Consider the following 25,680-nt stretch of genomic DNA (forward strand, 5'->3'; position numbering starts at 1 on the left):
ACTCTGCCAGAGAGAACAACAGACAAATGGTCTACTGGTGTGGGCAAATAGAGGAAACTATCTGTACTTTTAATAATCAGACTAGCTGAAACTAAAATGATCTAATAATATTACTGTACACTGGCTAAAATGCCTTGGGTATCAGCAAGTTTTGTTTACGGATATTCAGCAATGAACAAAATATGAATTTAACCTCAATCTAACACAAAAAGTCTGTGTCACACCCTGATCTGTTTCATCTGCCTTTGTGCTTGTCTCCACCCCTCTCCAGGTGTCGCCCATCTTCCTCATTATCCCCAGTGTATTTATACCTGTGTTCTCTGTCTGTTGCCAGTTCATCTTGTCAGGGCCTACCAGTGTGTTTTCCCATCTCCCAGCTTGTTCAAGTTCTGTTCCCCAGTTCTGACCATTCTGCCTGCCCTGACCCCGAGCCGACCTGCCATTCTGTACCTGCCTGACTCTGACCTGTTTATGAACCTCTGCCTGTCCTAACCCACGAGCCTGCCTGCTGTTCTGTACCTTATTGACTCTGCCCTGGATTACGGACCTCTACCTGCCTTTGACCTGTCTTTTGCCTGCCCCCTGTTTTGGGTCAATAAACATCTGTGACTCTAGCTGTCTGCATCTGGATCTTATCCTGAGTTCTGATAGTTTGGACAAATGCCTGGTGGGCTGGTCACTCCTTAGGCCAGTGGGCTGGTATCTTGGTCCCAGTCTGCCACTGATTTAACACTTGTTCTAGTGGTAATAGTAGCAAGTGTACGTACTGCGGCAGTGCGGTCGACCTCACAGCGACTGCTTAGGATGAAACAAGCCTCGGCATTGTCCAGTCTGGAAAAGAAGGACAGCCATTCAATACTAAGTGGTAACATCTCAATATTCTACAGTGGCTTCCTCTCATCTCCAACTGTATACCTACCCACACTCATCTTAAACATAGGAGAGGTGAAAGGAAAGCAATATGGTGGATGCCTATTGCCTATTCACTATTGGTTTTTACCAGTCCAGCTCTCCACATCAGTGCAGTTGAAGGAAAGGAGACCAAAGAGAGGAAACAATTTTAGCGAAATGAGACGCAGCCCTTAGTGTTGGTGACTCACTTGGCCCGTATGAGGTCCTGGTCTTTGAGGGCTGAACCCTGGAGGTAGATGACACGCTGGGACCACAGGGGGATCTGGAGGACCCGACGAACCTGGGGGTCCATCTCTGTCGGACACAGGATGATGACGTAGTGGTCCTGAATGGGGAGGAACACAGAGGAACAGCCTGGGTCGTGTTCATTAGACACCAAATAGACAAAAACGGACTTAAACAGGGAGGGACTACCTGGACTTGTCCAATAAATAATGCACATTTCTGTTACCAAGTGTTTTAAAACCTTTCCTGTTATGTGCCTGAATGAACAAGACCCAAGCATACACGCACGCACACACACACCAACTCAATCACCAACCCACACGCATGCATGCACGCACATACAAACACACACACCTGCAGCCCGGGGTGGGCGTAGAACTCATTGAGGAAGTCCATCAGGAGGTCTATCTTGAGGGAGCTGACACACAGCACCACATGTTTCTCCGTCTGGGCCCGGTGACGGCTGTAGTTCCCCCCCGACTTCTGTCTCTCCATCCACAGGTAGGCTAGCTGCTCAAACTGACCAACAGCGCCCAGCACAGGCACACCTTACTAATAATACTGCTCATTGTTGTGCAAAACAAATGCTCAAATCAATCAAATAGGCTAAATACATGGCTAAATGCATACAGTTCACCCAATCCAACACATTTCGGAATATAGAGTAAAGCATTTATCTTTTATCGCTGGGTTCTTCCATCCTGGTCTTATTGAGCTATTATTTTCTCCAGCCCAGTACCAACACACCTGATTCATACAGTCAACTAATCATCAAGTCAGGTGTGTTATTACAGCTAGCTGGTACAAAAGCCTGCATACCCTTTGGGTCTCCAGGACTAGTACTAGAAAAAAGCTGCTTCAACAGAACATTGAAATTGTGTCCATAAAAAAGGCGGCAGTAAATGCCTGTTTTTGTCTTCATTGAGGCAATATGTTTACAGGGAGAATGGCAGAACAGCAGCAGTAGGGATACTTTTGGCCTACCAAAGCCTTGAGCATGATTATGCACCGTCTGGTTCAGCTGACTCCCTACTCGCATGTGTTCTATCGATTTGGCATTTCCTAGATGTCCAAAAATGAGTCCAGTTGATTTCCCTTTAGCAAACCGTGTGGTAATTTTGTGTGTGTCTGTCTGTATGTGCGGTGCAATGTGTGTGTTTTTGGCCAACTCTCTCACCTGAATGGGCAGCACTACAAGGGCCACTGAGATCATGATGATCACTAGCAGTTTGGAGGGCCACACGTTGGGCGTGACGTCGCCGTAACCCACTGTGGAGAACGTGACAACACAGAAGTACCAGGAGTCGAACAACGTCAGATTCTTGCCCGCCCGCTCCAAGTGCTGGATTCCACAGATACTACCAGGGATACAGGGAAGCAGTAACACAGAGGTTGTGAATGGAGTGGTGTCTTTGCATCATTTGGGGACAGTTTACCAGACACAGATTAAGCCAAGTCTTTGATTTATAAGGATTTTCAATTTGAGGTTCGACATTGAGTTTGTGTTTTAGTCCAGGGCTAGACTTAATCTGTGTTGGAGAAATCGGCCCTTGGTGTCTACACTGAAACATATGAAGTAGGCCCGAGACTTTTTCCAGACCACATGACCAAACCAGGAAAAACGCTGGGTCTTTAACCTTTAACTAAGACAGATGGTCAAGAAAAACTATTGGTACTGCACATAGGGCCAGTTTTCCGGACAGTTGTTACTGTTACTCCTTGAATGTTACTCCTTGACTAAAAAGCACTTTCAATTGAAATTCTCATTGAGCTTTTTGGACCGGGACTAAACTTAATCTGTCTCCGGGAAACCGGCCCATATGGTTTTAGTCGAGAAGAAACAAAGCTACAAGACTTTCATCTGAACTCCCCAAAGCCAGGCATATTTCCTGAAATCTCTTTGTAACATATATCGCTCATCGATATATTTATATGTACATATTCTTATTCTATCCCTTTACTAGATTTGTGTGTATTAGGTAGTTGTTGTGGAATTGTTAGATTACTTTTTGATATTACTGCACTGTCGGAACTAGGAGCACAAGCATTTCTCTACACTCGCATTAACATCTGTTAACCATGTTTATGTGATCAAATAAATGTGATTTGTTTAGATTTTTTTTATTGTTAATGATGATCGATATACTGTATGCCCTCAAATATATCTGAGGATGTATTTATTAACAAAAATGCTCTGCATATTGTGGAAACTTATTTTTTCAATCCTTCAATGAATACATAGTATCCATCCTATCGTTTTTTTTGTTGAACGTTGTGGTCAGTCGTATTGACATTGGAAGTAGCTTAACCTGTGATCCCACTGGTCCAATACATCGATTAGTAAAACTTGGCCAACTGAATAAGTGTTTGGACTTATTGTATTTTTTAGAGGAATGATTACATGGAGCAATGTCGTCATTCCAGTAAAGCTGCATTTACCATCCTGGACAAACAGACCTTAAGAGGAATATTCTGTCTACACAGACATAAGTGTGTCTCAACGTGATTTCATTTAATATCCGTTTTTTTTTTTTTTTTTACATCCTATACATCTAAATATCATCTCTAACATATATGTTGTTTTGAGAAATGATAACTGGCGGACTACCAGACAAGGGTGTGTACGCACGTGCGTGTGTGACCATCATCATGAGTATCACTTTATGACCATACAGGGACAGAGAAAAAAAACCACTATGTTCACACACACACACACACACACACACACACACACACACACACACACATTATGGGCAGGGCAGCAAAAGGCAGAACTGAGATCACTTAGCGGCCATTACCCCCAAGGCCATTACCTACTCATTTCTGGGTTTTTCTTTATTTTACTACTTTCTACATTGAAGAATAATAGTGAAGACATCAAAACTATGAAATAACACATATGGAATCATATAGTAACCAAAAAAGTGTTTAACAAATCAACATATATTTTAGATTTTAGATTCTTCAAAGTAGCCACCCTTTGCCTTGATGACAACTTTGCACACTCTTGGCATTCTCTCAACCAGCTTCACCTGGAATGCTTTTCCAATAGTCTTGGAGTTCCCACGTATGCTGAGCACTTGTTGGCTGCTTTTCCTTCACTCTGCGGTCCAACTCATCCCAAACCATCTCAATTAGGTTGAGGTCGAGTGATTGCGGAGGCAGGGTCATCTGATTCAGCACTCCATCACTCTCCTTGGTGAAATAGCCCTTACACAGCCTGGAGGTGATAGTCCCACTAAGCACAAACCCGATGGGATGGCGTATCACTGCAGAATGCTGTGGTAGCCATGCTGGTTAAGTGTGCCTTGAATTCTAAATAAATCAGCGACAGTGTCACCAGTAAAGCACCCCCACACCATCACACCACCTCCTCCATGCTTCACGGTGGGAACCACGCATGCGGAGAACATCTGTTCGCCTACTCTGCGTCTCACAAAGACAAAGTGGTTGGAACCAAAAATCAAAAATTTGGACTCATCAGACCAAAGGACAGATTTCCACTGGTCTAATGTCCATTGCTTATGTTTCTTGGCCCAAGCAAGTCTCTTATTATTGGTGTCCTTTAGTAGTGGTTTCTTTGTAGCAATTCAACCATGAAGGCCTGATTCACATAGTCTCCTCTGAACAGTTGATGTTGAAATGTGTCTGTTACTTGAACTCTGTGATGCATTTATTTGGGCTGCAATCTAAGGTGCAGTTAACTCTAGTCAAGTCAGTTAAGAACAAATTCTTATTTACAATGACAGCCTAGGAACAGTGGGTTAACTGCCTTGTTCAGGGGCAGAACGACAGACCTTGTCACCTCAGGGATTCAATCCACCAACCTTTCGGTTACTGGCCCAATGCTCTAACCACTAGGCTACCTGCCTCCCCTTATCCTCTGCAGCAGAGGTAACTCTGGGTCTTCCTTTCCTGTGGCGGTCCTCATGAGAGCAAGATTCATCATAGCCCTTAATGGTTTTTGCGACTGCACTTGAAGAAACTTGGCATTTTCCGAAATGACTGACCTTCACGTCTTAAAGTAATGATGGACTGTCGTTTCTCTTTGATTATTTGAGCTGTTCTTGCATTAATATGGACTTGGTCTTTTACCAAATAGGGCTATCATCTGTATACTACCCCCACCATGTCACAACACAAGTGATTGCTTCAAACGCATTGAAAATGAAAGAAATTCCTCAAATTAACTTTAACATGGCACACCTGTTAATTGAAATGCATTCCAGGTGACTACCTCATGAAGCTGGTTGAGAGAATGCCATGAGTGTGAAAACGTGTCATCAAGGCAAAGCGTGGCTCCTTTGAAGAATCTCAAATATAACATATATTTCGATTTGTTTAACACTTTTTTGGTTACTACATGATATCATAGGTGTTATTTCATAATGTTGATCCCTTCACTATTATTCTACAATGTAGAAAATAGTAAAAATAAAAGAAAAAACATTCAATGCGTAGGTGTCCAAACTTTTGACAGGTACTGTATATTTAATAGATTTGAAATACATTCCAAAATATATTATGGAATGTATTTAAAGCGTATATATACATATATTGCATTCGGAAAGTATTCATACCACCATGGCCTTTTTTGCCTTTACCTCCCTTATCTCACATCATTTGCTCACATTGTATATAGTCTTATTTTTGTCCACTGTATCATTGATTGTATGTTGTTTTACTCCATGTGTAACTCTGTGTTTTTGTATGTTGTCGAACTGCTTTGCTTTATCTTGGCCAGGTCGCAATTGTAAATGAGAACTTGTTCTCAACTAGTCTACCTGGTTAAATAAAGGTGAAATAAAATAAATAAATAAATAAAATACCCCTTGACTTTTCCCACATGTTGTTACGTTACAGACTTATTTTAAAATTGATTAAACATTTTTTTTTTTACTTCTCATCAAACTGCACACAATACCCTATAATGACAAAGTGAAAACAGGTTTTTAGAAATTTTTGCAAAGGTATTACAAATAAAAAACCTTATTTACATAAGTATTCAGACCCTTTGCAATGAGACTCAAAATTGAGCTCAGGTGCATCCTGTTCCATTGATCATCCTTGAGATGTTTCTACAACCTGATTGGAGTTCACCTGTGGTAAATTCAATTGATTGGACATGATTTGGAAAGGCACACACCTGTCTATTTAAGGTCCCACAGTTGACAGTTGTGATAGAAACAGTACGTACAGTGAAGTCGGAAGTTTACATACACCTTAGCCAAATACATTTAAACTCAGTTTTTCACAATTCCTGACATTTAATCCTAGTCAAAATTCCCTGTCTTAGGTCAGTTAGGATCACCACTTTATTTTAAGAATGTGAAATGTCAGAATAATAGTAGAGAGAAATATTTATTTCAGCTTTTATTTCGTTCATCACATTCCCAGTGGGTCAGAAGTTTATATACACTCAACTGGTATTTGGTAGCATTGCCTTTAAATTGTTTAACTTGGGTCAAACGTTTTGGGTAGCCTTCCACAAGTCTTCCATAAGTTGGGTGAATTGTGGCCCATTCCTTCTCACAGAGCTGGTGTAACTGAGTCAGGTTTGTAGGCCTCCTTGCTCGCACACACTTTTTCAGTTCTGCCCACAGATTTTCTATAGGATTGAGGTCAGGGCTTTGTGATGGCCACTCCAATACATTGACTTTTTAAGCCATTTTGTCACAACCTTGGAAGTATGCTTGGGGTCATTGTTAATTTGGAAGACCCATTTGCGACCAAGCTTTAACTTCCTGACTGATGTCTTGAGATGTTGCTTCAATATATCTACATCATTTTACTTCCTCATGATGCCATCTATTTTGTGAAGTGCACCAGTCCCTCCTGCAGCAAAGCACCCCTACAACATGATGCTGCCAGCCCCGTGCTTCACGGTTGGGATGGTGTTCTTTGGCTTGCAAGCCTCACCCTTCTTCCTCCAAACATAACAATGGTTATTATGGCCAAACAGTTATATTTTTGTTTCATCAGACCAGAGGACATTTCTCCAAAAAGTACGATCTTTGTTCCCACGTGCAGTTGCAAACCGTAGTCTGGCTTTTTAATGGCAGTTTTGGAGCAGTGGCTTCTTCCTTGCTGAGCGGCCTTTCAGGTTATGACGATATAGGCCTCGTTTTACTGTGGATATAGATACTTTTGTACCTGTTTCCTCCAGCATCTTCACAAGGGCCTTTGCTGTTGTTCTGGGATTGATTTGCACTTTTCGCACCAAAGTACATGCATCTCTTGGAGACAGAAAGCATCTCCTTCCTGAGCGGTATGACAGCTGCGTGGTCCCATGGTGTTTATACTTGCGTACGATTGTTTGTACAGATGAACGTGGTGCCTTCAAGCATTTGGAAAATGCTTTTGATTTTCCCATGTCAAGCAAAGAGGCACTGAGTTTGAAGGTAGGCCTTGAAATACATCCACAGGTACACCTCCAATTGACTCAAATTATGTCAATTAGCCTATCAGAAGCTTCTAAAGCCATGACATTTTCTGGAATTTTCCAAGCTGTTTAAAAGGCACAGTCAACTTAGTGTATGTAAACTTCTGACCCACTGGAATTGTGATACAGTGAATTATAAGTGAAATAATCTGTCTGTAAACAATTGTTGGAAAAATTACTTGTGTAATGCACAAAGTAAATGTCCTAACCGTCTTTCCAAAACTATAGCTTCTTAACCTTATCTTGGATTGGGGGCAGTATTTTCACGGCCGGATAAAAACGTACACGTTTTAAACTGTTTACTACTCTTGCCCAGAAACGAGAATATGCATATTATAAGTAGATTTGGATAGAAAACACTCTGAAGTTTCTAAAACCGTTTGAATGGTGTCTGTGAGTATAACAGAACTCATATGGCAGGCAAAATCCTGAGAAGATTCCAAGCAGGAAGTGGCCTGTCTGCGAATTTGTAGTCCTTCTGTTGCTTCTCTATCAAAACTACAGTATCTGAGCTGTTATGTGACACTTTCTAAGGCTTCCATCGGCTCTCTAAAGCCTTCAGAAACCGGATTGAGGCGTCTCCTGTCTCTGGGCAGATATCAGGAGCACAGTTTGTTAGTGGACTGCCTGGTGACAAAGAGATTGAAGATGCGCGTTCACGAGATCACGCCATTTTTTCTTTTCCTCTTTGAATGAATACAGCATTGTCCGGTTGGAATATTATCGCTATTTTACGAGAAAAATAGCATTAAAATTGATTTAAAACAGCGTTTGACATGCTTCTAAGTACGGTAATGGAACATTTTGAATTTTTTTGTCTGGAAATGCGCTCGCGCGTTACCCTTTGGATAGTGACCTGAACGCATGACCGAAACAGGGGTATTTGGACATAACTATGGATTATTTGGAACAAAAACAACATTTGTTGTGGAAGTAGCAGTCCTGGGAGTGCATTCTGACGAAGAACAGCAAAGGTAATACAATTTTTCTAATAGTAATTCTGAGTTTAGTGAGCCCCGAAGTTGGCGGGTGTCTGAATAGCTAGCCTGTGATGGCTAAGCTATGTACTCAGAATATTGCAAAATGTGCTTTCGCCGAAAAGCTATTTTAAAATCTGACATAGCGATTGCATAAAGGAGTTCTGTATCTATAATTCTTAAAATAATTGTTATGTATTTTCTCAACGTTTATGATGAGTAATTTAGTAAATTCACTGGAAGTTTTGGGTGGGAATGCTAGTTCTGAACATCACATGCTAATGTAAAAAGCTGTTTTTTGATATAAATATGAACTTGATTGATCAAAACATGCATGTAATGTATAACATAATGTCCTAGGAGTGTCATCTGATGAAGATCAAAGGTTAGTGCTGCATTTAGCCGTGTTTTGGGTTTTTGTGACAAATATGCTTGCTTTGAAAATGGCTGTGTGATTATTTTTGGCTGTGTACTCTCCTAACATAATCTAATATTTTGCTTTCGCTGTAAAGCCTTTTTGAAATCGGACAATGTGGTTGGATTAACGAGAGTCTTATCTTTCAAATGGTGTAAAATAGTCTTATGGTTGAAAAATTGAAATAATTGCATTTGAGGTATTTGTATTTCGCGCCACGTTCTTCCATTGGATATTTGGCGAGGCGTTCCGCTAGTGGAACGTCTAGATGAATAACAACAAATTTGTGGAGGTGTTGAAAAACGAGTTTTAATGACTCCAACCTAAGTGTATGTCAACTTCCTACTTCAACTGTATTTAACTGATCTATTTGATATTAATGGTTAACAATTCATATTTAACTAATAGTAAGAGATTTCTGTCCTACTAGTGTCTGTGTTTTCATGGGCTCCACTCTCGTTCCCTGTAACTAATTTGGGCGTACAGTATGGTCACTGGAGATGGCTTAAGCTTACAAATGAGTTAAAGACTGCATCGCATAGACAAGAATGTGTTTTACTAGAGATAGCTTAGGAGTAGAACAATCCCTCATTGTCTCAAAATCATCCTTGCATCTGGGAAACTAAGCACGGGTGGGGTTAAGACAACAACCCACGTGCAGATAATGACAGGATGAACCCAGAGTGGCTTATGATGCCCCTTGGTCTGCATGAGGTGAGTTGAACCAACCATGACTGAGCATTGTTAGTGTCCACTATATATAGTACTCTGCATTTGTGTAAAGGTTAGGTTACTCGGTCCAACACTCAAGGGTGTGGGGATGACCAGACTCATTATTGCAATAATGAATCACTATTAAATAAAGATGGTTGTTTGAAGAAATGACCAAGTCTCTCTCAGTACTGAATTTCCATGACACCGTGCATGGACTCAAGGACATTCAAAAACGTATCCCGAAGCCACTCCAGCATTGTCTTGGCTCTGTTCTTAGGGTCGTTGTCCTGTTGGACTTTTTCCATTTAAGAATGATGGAGGCCACTGAGTTCTTGGGGACCTTCAATGCTGCAGACATTTTTTGGTACCCTTCCCCAGATCTGTTCCTCGACACAATCCTGTCTCAGAGATCCAAGGACAGTTCCTTCGACCTCATGGCTTCGTTTTTGTTCTGACATGCACTGTCAACTGTGGGACCTTATATAGACAGGTGTGTGCCTTTCCAAATCATGTCCAATCAGTTGAATTTACCACAGGTGGACTACAATCAAGTTGTAGAAACATCTCAAGGATGAGCAATGGAAACAGAATGCACTTGAGCTCAATTTCGAGTCTCATAGCAAAGGGTCTGAATACTTATGTAAATAAGGTATTTCTGTTTATTTTTAATAAATGTGCAAAAATGTCTGAAAACCTGTTTTCACTTCGTCATTGTGGGCTATTGTGTATAGATTGCTGAGGAATTGTTTTTATTGAATCAATTTTAGAATAAGGCTGTAACGTAACAAAATGTGGAAAAAGTCAAGGGGTCTGAAAACTTTCCAAAAGGTACTGTAAATACAAAATGCAAGCATAAACACTTCCATAAAAACAGACACATTCATGACTAATATAGTCCTCAGAATACATTTTAAGGCATTACCTGCATTTGAGCAAAGATGCAAATGTACTACATGTGACTTTTAATATATTGCTTTTTTCATATGGGATGACTTTATTTCACATTTGAAAGATCAATTGATAATGACAGATTCACACATTGTATAAGATTACTTCCCAAGCAAAGTCTAATTTCTTTGCAATGCCATAGAGACAAAACAAAGATATTCCCATGTGCATCAGCGTTGAGTCATCCTCGGGCATGTTACCACTTGTTGTTAGCCTAAAGCATAGCAGATTTGAGTGTTTTAGGTACAAACAATTGCAAATTGTAAAAAATAGATATATATTTTTTATCCCTCAAATCAAGGAAGGTCCCACGCCCCTACACGAAATGTTGCCCCTAGATTGGGGACCCCTACCTTAGATAACATAACTAATCACTGTCCTTCCATTTCACTTCCATCTGGTCATTCGACTACCTGTCTACTGACTAGCTGTCTATTGACCAATAACAAACCAATTCAGTATTGTGACATCATTCTATTACCGTCACGAAAAGCAACGGCAACATCGTGCTAGCATTATACCTTAAAAACAAAATAAACCATGATCTCACTGGGCACACACTAGTTCAGTCAATGTTTTTTTTAAACGTAATTTCAACAAAATTATGTTTAACCAATGTGGATAGACGTTGAATTGACATCTGTGCCCAGTGGGATATTTAATGTTGTAGGCAATGTGAATAAACACAGTGAAATACTGTCTGTTGAGTGCAGGGTTGGTTCTTTGGAATATGTGCCTTCAAACTTCCTTAAAAATACATTTTCCAGGATCTAGTAGTAATTGCTGCCACTACCTTGCTTTTGTGGCATAGCACACATTACATTAATGGTCTTGTGGCAGTCAACAGGAAGCCAGATATTGAGGGAATTGTTCCGAGGTAATTGACATTGTAATGCCATTTACACAGAGTGCACTGAAGAAAATAGGTCCCAGAGCTGTACACTTGGTAACCCAGAAATATGATGTCAGACGTGGTGCATTAGTGGCAAATGACTGTAAGTGCTTGAAGCTCTGAGGTGGAAAACCACAGATAATGGCCAGCAATTCAATCTGGGCTGACCCCGTAAGATCCTATTGGATGTGGGAGAGATGGTCCAAAGCAGGGTGCTTTGCCTCCTCCATCCACTTATTGAGTTAGCAATTTAGCATGTCCTCTCAGTCTAAGTGCTAACATCTTTTTTGTTGTTGTTTATTGTAGTTTCTGAAACTAATTGTTTGCTTCATTTAAAATTGGTTTTCGAAATGCCCATGTTTGGGATGCAGACTGCAATTTACCAGCGCACACACATTCAAGCACACACTCACACACTCACCAAGTGAATATGAGGCAGAAGAGGGTGGAGATGAGGATGAGCACCTGGTTGAAGATGGCAGACTGTGTTCGCTGTATGGCACGATGCAGGTCATTCTAGGAGGGAGAGGTTATGGATGGTTGGTAAACCTCTTACCTGCATTTTTGTAAAGAATTTTTTATTTTTTTTCATTGCTAAATAAGGTAGATACACATAGTTGAGATGGGGAGACAGAACAGAGGGATAGAGCAGTGGCAGGACCAGGGATCGAACCACTGCCTCCCAGATGTAATGTGTGGTCCAGAGGCAGCAACACTATCGCGACATGCTGATTCAGCCGTATCTGAGTTGAGGCAGGTTAAAACTCACAATCATATTCTCCAAGGCGTGCTTGGCCAGCCAGCAGTTCAGGAACACAGGGATGAAAAGGTTCCGCAGAGGGAGCCACATGATCTGAAAGAGCACAGAGATCGTTATAGGCCATCCCATCTACAGAAGCCCAAAAACGTTCCTGACAATGTTGCCAGATACAAAGAGATAGGTTATCACAATGTTTCAGCATTGTAGCTGTGTTAGCTGTGACTATGGGATGAGACCATTATAGCCCTGCCATAGCATTGTGTTTTGCTAGAGTCCAGGGCCCATATTCACGTCTCAGAGTGGGAGTGCTGATCTAGGATCAGGTCCCCCCTCTTAATTATTATTTAAATGGAAAATCTGATCCTAGGCCCTGTTAGAGTGTGTTAACTCTTACGGTGAGCAGGAAAGGCACTGTGTTCACCATCTCCAGGATAAACGTCAACCGAATTATCTGCTCCCATATGTTGCCCTGAGGACAAAGTAGAGAGCAGTCATGTTTCTTTCTTTGTATCTCTTTTAGCCCTTTTGGGGGTTTATCTTCTGCTTCCCTGTGGGGTTGCAGGTAGCCTAATGGTTAGAGTCTTGGTCCAGTAACTGAAAGGTTGCTGTATCGAATCCCCGAGCTGACAAGGTAAAAATCTGTCGTTCTACCCCTGAACAAGGCAGTTAACCCACTGTTCCCCAGTAGGCTGTCATTGTAAATAATAATTTGTTCTTAACTGTCTTGCCTAGTTAAATAAAGGTTATGTTAAAAAAATTCACAGTTAATCTGTTTCACAATCTATTGACTTTGTATATAGATATAGATATTGATATGACTGTAGAGTAGACATTACAATGAATGTTTCCTTAGACTGAGTGACATCCTATGGAGTGGGATGGTACTTACCTTGTAACTCAGGTAAGTCAATAGAATAGTTTCAAAAAGACAGATAACTGCCACAGACACCTGTTGAAGAAATAGAAGCATGGACTCTTTGTTTTCATCGAGTCTTATAAAAAATTATTGGGAAGCAGGTTAACTGAGAAAATAAACGACAAACAGTAGTAATTTCCTAGTGCCCATGTATACAGTAGTTAGCAAACAACTACAATTGAATAAATTATGAAGACAATTTGTTGGCAGAAATTTCACCTGTAACGGCCATATTAGAAGACTTCGTTCGACCCACATTATTGGAGACCTGGTGGGGAAAAAAGCTGTGTGTTAGTTCACAACTGGAGATTGAGATGAAGAGAGATATTTGAATCATGTCCAGAGATTGACTAGCCATCAGGGGTGTGTAGGGAATAACTAATTGGTTGTGCTTGATGTTGGATTAAAGACAATAAATTGTCCAGGAGTTTTCCCAAACTTAGACTAAGTAGGACAATGTTTCTGTTCAGGATGGTACCCTAGTATGAGAGTGGATTTAGGGACACTGGTGTAGGGTTGAGACATGAAACCACTACAAACATCTGACAAGGCTTTAGAAAAGGCGAACAGCTAAAGCAGTGGATGGCTGTCCTATTGCTTGCAGTCATCATGGTGTGTTATAGCGACCACCTGCTGGCTTCCGGTGGCTGTTTGTGCAAATTCAACATGTAGAATTGTTGGGAAATAACTGGAAAATGGCGTACGATTTTTTTTGGTCAGAACCACGTTGTTCTGCTATGTTTCCTCTCTAAGTGAGTGTGTCTCGATGCATTGTTACCGGGTAATATTGATTATTATTAGGTCTGGATATGCTTCTCTTTTATTTAACAGAGTAGATAGAGTAAACACTCACCAGTCAATCTTTAAAAAGATGTATGTTTGATTGGGGCATCCCCAGCTGTAGAGAGAAAAAATATGTCAAAATATTTAACATGCACTATGCACAATAATATTGAAGAAAATTAAATTCTACAGTCATTTCAAAACAAGGACAACGGCAAGGAAACTGACTGTACCCACCTCATAATTTTATCAAAACTGAGTACAACGTGAACCAACTCTTATTTGCTTATGTTTCCAGATGAAAATGATGTATTGTAAAAGCATTTCGATTTACAAAGCTTACATAAAGTAACCCAATTGAAGCTACGCTGACAAAAATGTAATAGCTCAGATCAAAAAGCGACTCAGATGTAGGTTACAATGCTTTCTGTCCACCAGCATTATAAAGTCCACCCACACAGACATGGCCAGAGAGGAAGAGGCACAGCAAGAGGGTTTACTCAAAATCCTAAAATCTATCAACGTTAAGCAGATCATTAATTATTAAGCCAGTTTTTGCCTGGGGGACAACAACTGTCGAATTTAGACAATATAAAAATGTATTGCTATTTTGATACGAGACTTATTTGATCTAATAGAAGTTTCTTAATGCTTAGGTTATTACGAGTGTACTGATATACAGGGCATTTGGAAAGTATTCAGACTCCTTCCCCTTTCCCATGTTTTGTTACGTAAACAACCTTGTTCTAAAATTGATTCAATTATATGTTTTGTTAATCAATCTACACACAATACCCCATAATGACGAAGTGAAAACAGGTTTTTAGACATTTTTGCAAATGTATAAAAAAATTAAATAAATGCAAATGTTGTAGTCCCAGACATGAATCAGGTGATTTTTCAGTTTTTTTCTTTTTACTGCTGTTTTGACTGGAGTTGGGAAACACTGAGCTAGAGTCTAGAAAGAATGATACAGTGAATTGAATGATTCCGTACATGTTCAGTGCATTCACTTCCTCTGTTTCCAGGCATAGAAATGAAAGTATTAGAATCATTGTCGTTAGCTAGGTTTCCCTCCAATTGGCGACAGATTTTCATGTGAATATTAAAAAAATACTGACATTTTCCCACCATAGATGTGTTTCCATCAAACTGACTTATTGCGGTAAAAGGCTGTGCATGATGACATAGTGCACATAAAAATAACTGTGGTTAAATTCCCATGTACCGAATAAAACGTACAAGTTAAATGGGTTTCCATAGAATCTTCAACTCTACTGATCCCATTGGGCACAAACTGGTTGAATCAACGTTGGTTCAACATCATTTGTCAACATATTGTGGCGTGGAATCTAAGTGGAGAATACATTGGATTTGAAAAAAGTAATCAACTGTTGTTTTGAGGGTGACATTTCAGCCACAGGATTACGTCATCATGGTAACCAAATTTCAACATAGACAAACCTTGTATGAAATATGTTGAATTTGCATCTTTAAAACAATGTCAGATCTTCAACATTATATTCACTATCAGAAAAAAAACACAGGACAGAACGTCCTACTGGAGAGTTGATCTGTCTACATCTACCTTTTGGTCTCCAATCCAGGGTTTTAACCAAGTTCAGCCCTTCTTAGCTATGTATGATATTTGTCACTGACTATTACCGATGAGCTATTGTGAGAATGACTGTTGAGAGATCGCCATGTAAAAACTAAATAGATTCCCTGTTGCTATTGAAATCATTCCAAAAGGGTAGATTTAAGAGCAAATGAAATGTAACCATACTTGATCACTCATAAATCAATGATGCTATTTAGGCCTATATAGCATTTGCAAAGTCATCAAAAGCTATTGTTTCATTTCAACACAGAATTCATCAAATATACAATACAATAGGCCTTGGGTTTCCAACATGAATCCAGCATATCAATTATTAATTTGTAGACCAACTGGAATTAAAGCCAGACTAAGTCAGTGGCACAGATGGAACTATCCAAGCAGAATATAAATCCCCTTTAAATGTTTATATTTGGTTGCATTGACAACCAAACACGATTCAATATCTCTTTTGAAATACAATAAATAGCCTATTAACTTGGCAAAAAGTTAACAAATTATATTCTGAATTCGCCACTTAAACTCCAAAAATAAAAGTTTTCCTTTATTCAAGCTGTAGATACAACTCCTTTAAATGTTGATATTTGGTTGCATTGCGTTGCCAACTGAACACAATTCAATATTACCTTTGTAATACAGCAAATAGCCTAAAGTTAAGGTTATCTTACAAACTAATGTAACATTTAACCTTAAAATGTGTGACACATACATTGCCACATTGAGGTTACTGTAACTATTAATTCATTTTTATGTAATCATGTTCAAGATAGCATGCATAGGATGTCACAGGTCTGTGGTGATTTCCACAATTGCTATAATAATCTGAGCAGAACCTCAAACGGCATTGATCACCTGCACCATGTACTTTAATGTTATCTCAACTGCAATCCAGGTTATTTCGTTCTGCCATTCGATGAAGCACAGTGATAACACATTATTCAGTTGTATAAATAAACAAAATATCTGACATTGTATTCCTACTGTATTTGGAACTTTGCATAATTAATTATACCGACACAAAAAGATCCCACTATGTCGAATGAACTAATTGTCTGTCGACATTATAAAGGTGAACCGGCATTTTCTGTTTCCATCAGCCCGATTGTGATTTTTTTCATGCAACAGGTAATTCATCCGCATGAAATGGCTGGATGGAAAGCTGGTTAGTAAAACATTTTCTATTTCATGGTTTTGGTACTGTTAATGGCTAATAGTTTCCACATTCTCTATTAATTATCCCTTGTTTCTTCTCTGAGAATTACTATACCTTGAGGGCCATCTTTAGAGGCTGTTGTCAAATTGTAGTCATAAAAATGCAACATTTCTGTGACAATTCAGTGAACACCAGGTGGTATCTACATGTACCTACGAGACAGTCAATAACTATCCTTACCAGCCATGTCCTTTGGATGGGTCATCTGTCAATACGCGACACATGTATAAGACACAGCTCAGGACCTTTAGGGAGAAGTCAAACACTTGTATTCTCAGGCCTGGGAGACAAAGACAGAGAGGTTATAATGTCATACCTAGGGTCAGTACTTCCTCACCATGTGACCTGACCAGGAACATCTCTGGGCCCCTTTGCTATAACTGGTTCAACAGTTTGCTATTTGTTACTGATACAACGGGTGTATTTTTACTATATCTTTAAAATAAAGTACAAATAAGATTTATTAGATAGATAGTAACAGCATAATGTGTAGTTCAACTGTCACTACACAGTTAAAAAACATGACTTACTTGATCTTTGGTTTTTGATGAAGAACAGTTTAAGTGTCTCTTTGAAAGTACTTTCATTGGCATAAAATTCGACTTGCACCCTTAAAAAGAAATATAAATAGTTTCTATAAATAAAATGAATAATGTCATATTTACTAAGCATTTTCACATGGGTAAGGCTGGATATTAAACAAGTGCAAGGATTCCACAGATGCAAACTCTTAAATAATATACCATGTTAAACCACATGATAATTATGTCTTTTTTAAATTGTAGCCAACACGTCAAACAAACTCAACCTACCTGTCATCATTTAGTAAATTCTGGTCCCCGAGAAGTAAGTCCCTGAATCTATACCTCGAGGGAAGACGGGGTACTTCGCTCTCCAAATCAACCATAGTTCTCCTTAGCTGTAGCTACATCAGTTGGAACAAAAGCTCGATCCAGATCTCAAATGTACACTTTTATAACAATGTTTCAAAACAAATTGTTGCACTCTGTCGTGCATCCTTTTTCCAAGCGCCCGTAAAGACTGCATCCATCACAAAAATATTGTTTAATTATTTGGAAAACAAGGAAGCAGCTATATAGGCTAATTATTCAAAATCGTTCCATTGTTGAGAATCCTTGAGTGCATGTGTGCGACTAGACACCCAAGAGCATCATCATGCTCGAGACGTTGTGCATGTGTCATCTCACTGCAAGCATCATCCAAAGCGCACATCGCAGTCATTGGAGTCGTCAGTTTATTGGTGATGATGATTAGGCTAATAATGATGATGTGAATATACACTATATATAAAAAAGTATGTGGACACCCCTTCAAATTAGTAGATTTGGCTATTTCAGCCACACCCGTTGCTGACAAGTGTATAATCTCCATAGACAAACATTGGCAGTACAACGGCCTTACTGGAGAGCTCGGTGACTTTCAACATGGCACCATCATAGGATACCACTTTTCTAACAAGTTAGTTCTCAAATTCTGGCCTTGCTAGAGCTGCCCGGTCAACTGTAAGGGCTGTTATTGTGAAGTGGAAACTTCCAGGAGCAAAAACGGCTCAGCTGCGGTGGTAGGCCATACAAACCCACAGGACCGCCGAGTGCTGAAGCGCGTAAAACTCGCCTGTCCTCGTCTTGCAACAATCACTATTGAGTTCCAAACTGCCTCTGGAAGCAACGTCAGCACAAGTACTGTTCCATGGCTGAGCAGCCGCACACACACCTAAGATCACCATGCGCAATGCCAAGTGTCGGCTGGACTAGTGTAAAGCTCGCCGCCATTGGACTCTGAAGTGGTGGAAATGTGTTTTCTGGAGTGATGGAACATGCTTGAAGTTACATCCTATACTATTCAAAACAATACTGTTTTGTTTGAAATACATTCATATGCGCAAAAATGTAGGCTACATAGCCAGAGAAGAAGAGGTGAAGCAAGAGGATTTACTAATCTGTCTGTGTGAGATAAGCACTTTTCACTCAGAGTACAACAGTATGATTCATAATATCCATAAAACCCAGCGGTCAAACAGGGAAATAGTTCTAATCATTTTTCCACCATACATTTTTTTCTCCATAAAGATTTTAGAAATAATTCAAATAAGGGCTGTGTTTCGTGTAGGCTTACCCTGGCGTGACGTTTTGATAACCGTGTAAATCTCTCTAGGACAAGGTGACTTTTACGCAAAAATTACCCAATTATCCAAGCTGAAATGACATGGTGTGCCCAGTGGATAATGACCCAACAGGTTCATTTTCACAGATCTACTGTAACTTTCTCTAACAGGTGATGAGGCCCCACTGCCAGACCACAACCTAGTGGCTCAGGTCTATTTTTACCTGGTAATGCAAACTTTTTACCAGACTATTTTATCATATTTAGTGACTCAAATAGAAGCTAGTCCAGTAACACTTACATCCAAGTATAATGATGACATGATTACAAGGTATATAAAAGGTTATATTATACCTGGATTCTCAAAGTTGAGTGTTACTGTCAAACAGTCGAGGCTAGAATCTAGCCGTACTACGCCACTAGGTGTGATATGAGCCCTAGGAACTCAATTGAATAACTATAAAATAATAGGTTCTTGGTTTGGGGAGGAAGCAGTGTAACAGTGACCCAGAACCAAACCAAGAACCTATTACATTCAGTTTCTTGGGCTCATATCACACCTAGGTGGCGAAGTACGGCTACATTCCACCCTTGGCTGCCTGACATTTGGCATAGTCGTCAGAATTGGGTTTTTGGGAGCAGTGTGCAGTTGACCAATGGACAGCTTTAAGCTAAACAAACATGATGCTAATATACCCCGGTGCACCCTGGGTGCCCATATTTTTATTTGACCTTTATTTAACCAGGTAGGCTAGTTGAGAACAAGTTCTCATTTACAACTGCAACCTGGCCAAGATAAAGCAAAGCAGTGCGACACAGAGTTGGAATAAATACACATGGAATAAACAAACATACAGCCAATAACACAATAGAAAAAAAAGTATATATACAGTGTGTGCAAATGAGGTAAGATAAGGGAGGTAAGGCAATAAATAGGCCATAGTGGTGAAATAATTACAATTTAGCAATTAAACACTGGAGTGATAGACGTGCAGAAGATGAATGTGCAGGTAGAGATACTGGGGTGCAAAGGAGCAAAAAAAATAAACAGTATGGGGATGAGGTAGTTGGATGGGCTATTTACAGATGGGCTATGTACAGGCGCAGTGATCTGTGAGCTGCTCTGGCAGCTGGTGCTTAAAGTTAGTGAGGGAGATATGAGTGTCCAGCATCAGTGATTTTTGCAATTCGTTCCAGTCAATGGCAGCACAGAACTGGAAGGAAAGGCGGCCAAAGGAGGAAAATGTAAAGGCCCTAATGGTCATTTGAAGTATGGTGAACGGAAAGAGCCGATTCAGGCGCTTTTAGGCATTCAAGAATTTACAGGAACAAAAATCCGAATGAGGACCTTAATTAGGGAAGCTAAGTAACAGGTACTGTAAGAGGGGGACCGCGACAGAGCCACCAAGATATTTATGCATTTAGATTCCCTTTACAGTAAGATCAGTTTTATAGTTACAAGCAAAAGACTGATGAGACTAAAAGCATACGTATTACGTTTAAGGGAACTAATTTGCAGGCTTCAGCAGCACAGCCCAGAGGATGCCCCAACTGACCGAAACCTATTGGATCAGTTTCTTGGACTTGAAGATGGCACCCTGGGCTAGGTCTTTTTGACCTATGCAGTGGTGCAATTGTCACACTTGAGTAAAAGCATTGACAACTTAATAGAAAGTCAGTCAAGTAAAAGTCACCCAGTAAAATAGTACTTGAGTAAAAGTCTAAAAGTATTTGGTTTTAAATATACTTAAGTATCAAAAGTAATTGTAATTGCTTAATATAAGGAATTTTAAATTATTTTTACTTCTACTTTTGATAATTATAATTTAGCAAAGCAGACACCATTTTCTTGTTTTTAAAATGTGCGGACAGCCAGGGGCACACGCCAACATTTACAAAAGATGCATTTGTGTTTCGTTAGTCCACCAGACCATAGGCAGTAGGGATGACCACATGTTCTCTTGATAAGTCTGAATTTCACAATTTTCCTATCCTGCTAAGCATTCAAAATGTAACGAGTACTTTGGGTTGTCAGGAAAAATGTATGGAGTAAAAAGTACAATATTTTCTTTAGGAATGTATTGATGTAAAAATTGTCAAATATAAATAGTAAAGTACTGTCACGTTGTATAAATGGTTGGAGACAGGCGCAGGAATACGTAATAGGGGGTTTTAATACTCAAACTACACAACATGCCATGAAAGGCACGGGGACGAAGCCCAAAACAAACACATATACAAAACACGCAGGGATGTAACCCAAACAAAAGAGTGAGGTTAAATCTCTAATAATTGCACGGGACGAGACCCGTAATAACAATTGCACAAATGTATTTAGAAATCCTTTTTTACATCAGCAGATGTCACAAAGTGCTGTACAGAAACCCAGAACTAAAACCCCAAACAGCAAGCAATGCAGATGTAGAAGCACAGTGGCTAGGAAAAACTCCCTAGAAAGGCCAGAACCTAGGAAGAAACCTAGAGAGGAACCAGGCTCTGAGGGGTGGCCAGTCCTCTTCTGGCTGTGCCGGGTGGAGATATAACAGAACATGAGCAAGTTAGTCAAACGTTCCTAGATGACCAGCAGGGTCAGATAATAAACACAGTGGTGTTAGAGGGAGCAACAGGTCAGCACCTCGGTAGTAAATGCCAGTTGGCTTTTCATAGCCAATCGTTCAGAGCACGCAGCACAAAAGTCGAAACAACACCACATGTACTCACAGGACCAACGGACATGGTAAGAAAAACCAAACAACACAATGGTGAACAGAGGGCACATATATACTGTCACGCCCTGATCTGTTTCACCTGTCCTTGTGCTTGTCTCTACCCCACTCCAGGTGTCGCCCATCTTCCCCATTATCCCCTGGGTACTTATAACTGTGTTTTCTGTCTGTCTGTGCCAGTTTGTTTTATTCGTTCAAACCTACCAGTGGTTTCCCTTGCGCCTGTCTTTGCTATAGTCCCTGTTTTCCAGTTTCCCGGTTTGACCTTTCCTGCTTGTCCTGACTCTGAGTCTGCCTGCCTTGGCCCACTATTCTGGATTACCGACCCCTGCCTGCCTTGACTTGTCGTTTGCCTGTCCCTGTTGTTGCAATAAACATTGTTACGTCAACACAGTCAGCACTTGGGTCTTAAATGAAATGTGATAATATACAATTAATAATCAGTGGGAAATAGAAACCAGGTGTGCGTAATTAGACAAGACAGTCTGGGATTGGTGGTAATGAACCAGTTCAGTGACACCTAGTAGCTGGTGATCTAGAAGTTCGGATTTGGTGCACGGAATGAGCCGCAGTACCGGAGGGATCCGTGACAAGTACAGATACCCCAAAAACTACTTAAGTAGTACATTAATGTATTTTTACTTAAGTACTTTTCACCACTGGACCTACAGTTAAAGTCAGAAGTTTACATACACTTGGAGTCATTAAAACTCTTTTTCAACCACTCCACAAATTTCTTGTTAACAAACTATAGTTTTGACAAGTCGGTTAGGACATCTACTTTCTGCATGACACAAGTAATTTTTCCAACAATTGTTTACATACAGATTATTTAAATTATGATTCACTGTATCACAATTCCAGTGGGTCAGAAGTTTACATACACTAAGTTGACTGTGCCTTTAAACAGCTTGGAAAATTCCATAAAATGATGTCATGGCTTTAGAAGCTTCTGATAGGCTAATTGATATAATTTGAGTCAATTGGAGGTGTAACTGTGGATGTATTTCAAGGCCTACCTTCAAACTCAGTGCCTCTTTCCTTGACATCGTGGGAAAATCAAAAGAAATCAAACAAGACCTCAGAAAAAAACTGTAGACCACAAGTCTGGTTCATCCTTGGGAGCAATTTCCAATCGCCTGAAGGTACCACGTTCAACTGTACAAAAAAATTGTACTCAAGCATGAACACCATGGGACCACGCAGCCGTCATACCGCTCCTAGAGATGAGCGTAATTTGGTGCGAAAAGTGCAAATCAATCCCAGAACAGCAAAGGACCTTGTGAAGATGCTGGAGGAAACAGGTACAAAAGTATCTATATCCACAGTAAAACGAGTCCTATATCAACATAACCTGAAAGGTCGCTCAGCAAGGAAGAAGCCACTGCTCCAAAACCGCCATAAAAAAGCCAGACTACGGTTTGCAACTGCACATGGGGACAAAGATTGTACTTTTTGGAGAAATTTCCTCTGGTCTGATGAAACAAAAATAGAACTGTTTGGCCATAATTACCATCGTTATGTTTGGAGGAAAAAGGGGGAGGCTTGCAGAAGCGGTTGGAAATTGTTGTTCTAAAGCCATGACCATACTTTTCTGGAATTTTCCAAGCTGTTTAAAGGCACAGTCAACTTAGTGTATGTGAACTTCTGACCCACTGGAATTGTGATACAGTGAATTATAAGTGAAATAATATGTCTGTAAACAATTGTTGGAAAAATGACTTGTGTCATTCACAAAGTAGATGTCCTAACCGACTTGGTAAAACTATAGTTTGTTAACAAGAAATTTGTGGAGTGGTTGAAAAACAAGTTTCAATGACTCCAACCTAAGTGTATGTAAACTTCTGACTTCAACTGTAGATTTTTTTTGGGGGGGGATACAGGAGCCCTTCCTAACTCAGTTGCCGAAAAGGATGGGATTTCACCATGATGCCAATGGTGACTTTAAAACAGTGTTTAATGGTTGTGATAGGAGAAAACTGATGATGGATCAACAACATTGTAATTACTCACAACAAAATGTATGTTTTATCCTGAATACAAAGCGTTATGTTTAGGGCAAATACAACACATCACTGAGTATCACTCTTCATATTTTCAAGCTTGGGGGTAGCTGCATCTTGTTATGAGTATGCTTGTCATCTGCAAGGCCTAGGGAGTTGTTTTTATAAAAATGAACAGAATACAGCTATAAGCACAGGCCAAATACTAGAGGAAACCCTGGTTCAGTCTGCTTTCCAACAGACACTGGGAAACTAATTCACCTTTCAGCAGGACAATATCCTAAAACACAAGGCCAAATCTACACTGGGGTTGTCTAGCAATGATCAACAATCAAATTGATGGAGCTTGAAGAATTTATTTTAATAATAATGGGTAAATGTTGTACAATCCAGGTCTGCAAAGCTCTTGGAGTTCACCCCAAAAGACTTGCGGCTGTAAACGCCGCCAAAGGTGCTTCTACATAATATTTACTCAGGGGTGTGAATACTTATGTAAATTAGATATTTCTGTATTTCATTTTCAATACATTTGCAAACATTTCTTAAAACATGTTTTCACTTTGTCTTTTGAGGGTATTGTGGGTAGATGTGTGAGAAATCTATTTCATGTATTTTGAATTTAGACTAACACAACAAAATGTGAAATAAGTCAAAGGGTATAAATACTTTCTGAATGTACTGTACATACTGTATAATGTGTGTAAAACAGTATGTATACATTATTAAAGTGACCAGTGTTCAATGACTGATAGGGCAGCAGTCTTTAAGGTGCAGGGTAGAGTGCCGGGTGGTAGCCGGATAGTGACAGTGTCTAAGATTCAGGGCAGGGTACTGGGCACAACAGTCAGATGGCCTGGAGATAGAAGCTGTTTATCAGTCTCTCAGTCCCAGCATTGATGCACCTGTACTGTCTCCGCCTTCTAGATGGTAGCGGGGTGAACAGGCCGTGGCTTGGGTGGCTGAGGTCTTTGATTATCTTCTTGGTCTTCCTGTGACCCCGGGTGCTGTAGATGTCCTGGAGGACAGGCAGTGTGTGTTGGTCTAACCTCACCACTCTCTAGAGAGCACTGCGGTTGTGGGCGGTGCCATACTAGGCGGTAATATAGACCGACAGAATGCTCTCGATGGTGCATCTGAAGACATTTGTGTGGGGTCAAACCAAATTTCTCCAGCTTCCTCAGGTTGAAGACGAGCTGTTGCACCTTCTTCACCAAGCTATCGGTGTCAAGGAACCATTTCAGGTCCTCAGTGATGTGCATGCTGAGGACCTTGAAGCTTTTGAAACTCTCCACTGCGGTCCCGTCCATAACTTATGCACACTCAATGGACTCTACCCACACACTCGCTACACTCACACATGCTACACTGACACTCCGTCACACAAGCACACACAAGGTCTTGTACAGCTAACCTTGCTGGGACACACAATTCAGTCCCATTCAAAATCCAATTTTCCCTAAACCTTACCCGTACTCTAACCATAACCCTAACCATAACCCTAACTTTAACCCAAAACCTAACCTTAACCCTAACCCTAGTTCCTAACCTTAAAATGAACCATAGCTCCTGACCCTAAACCTAATTCTAACTTTAACCCTAAACCCCCTAGAAATAGCATTTGACCTTGTGGGAACCAACAAAATGTCCCCATTTGGTAAAAAGTTTTTTTGGGGGGGGTTGTTTACTATTCTTGTGGAGACTTCTGGTCCCCACAAGAATAGTTAAACACATCCACACACACTCACAAAACACACACACATGCATATTGATGCCACACACACACATTCAGACACTCACACTTTTACCCCTACCTACATGTACTGTACACATTACCTAAATTACTTCAACTACCTTGTACCCCTACACATTGACTCGGTATCGGTACTCTTTGTGTATAGACTCATTATTGTTATTTTATTGTGTTACTATTTCCTTTTTTAATTTTCTTTTTTACTTGCTAATCTTTTCTTACTTTTTAACTCCGCATTGTCCGCTCATTTTATGCACGAAGG

General features: G+C 40.1%; 1 protein-coding gene across 1 annotated transcript in view; it reads right to left on the bottom strand.

Annotated features, from left to right (window-relative positions):
* LOC115156646 (potassium channel subfamily T member 2-like) overlaps nucleotides 1-17,924 on the bottom strand; it is a 74,243-nt gene extending 56,319 nt beyond the window's left edge. Inside the window, exons 1-13 of the mRNA XM_029704161.1 lie at nucleotides 17,628-17,924; nucleotides 17,346-17,425; nucleotides 16,996-17,095; nucleotides 14,055-14,099; nucleotides 13,421-13,469; nucleotides 13,175-13,234; nucleotides 12,680-12,754; nucleotides 12,295-12,378; nucleotides 11,947-12,041; nucleotides 2,315-2,495; nucleotides 1,492-1,656; nucleotides 1,101-1,237; nucleotides 768-831 (exon numbers count right to left, since the gene is read on the bottom strand). Of these exons, the coding sequence (XP_029560021.1) occupies nucleotides 768-831; nucleotides 1,101-1,237; nucleotides 1,492-1,656; nucleotides 2,315-2,495; nucleotides 11,947-12,041; nucleotides 12,295-12,378; nucleotides 12,680-12,754; nucleotides 13,175-13,234; nucleotides 13,421-13,469; nucleotides 14,055-14,099; nucleotides 16,996-17,095; nucleotides 17,346-17,425; nucleotides 17,628-17,722 (1,230 nt within the window). The 5' untranslated portion in view covers nucleotides 17,723-17,924. The remainder of the gene's footprint in view (nucleotides 1-767; nucleotides 832-1,100; nucleotides 1,238-1,491; nucleotides 1,657-2,314; nucleotides 2,496-11,946; nucleotides 12,042-12,294; nucleotides 12,379-12,679; nucleotides 12,755-13,174; nucleotides 13,235-13,420; nucleotides 13,470-14,054; nucleotides 14,100-16,995; nucleotides 17,096-17,345; nucleotides 17,426-17,627) is intronic.
* Nucleotides 17,925-25,680: the final 7,756 nt, after the last annotated feature.

The sequence above is a fragment of the Salmo trutta genome, chromosome 21 (assembly GCF_901001165.1).
Source record: "Salmo trutta chromosome 21, fSalTru1.1, whole genome shotgun sequence".
Classification (NCBI taxonomy): domain Eukaryota; kingdom Metazoa; phylum Chordata; class Actinopteri; order Salmoniformes; family Salmonidae; genus Salmo; species Salmo trutta.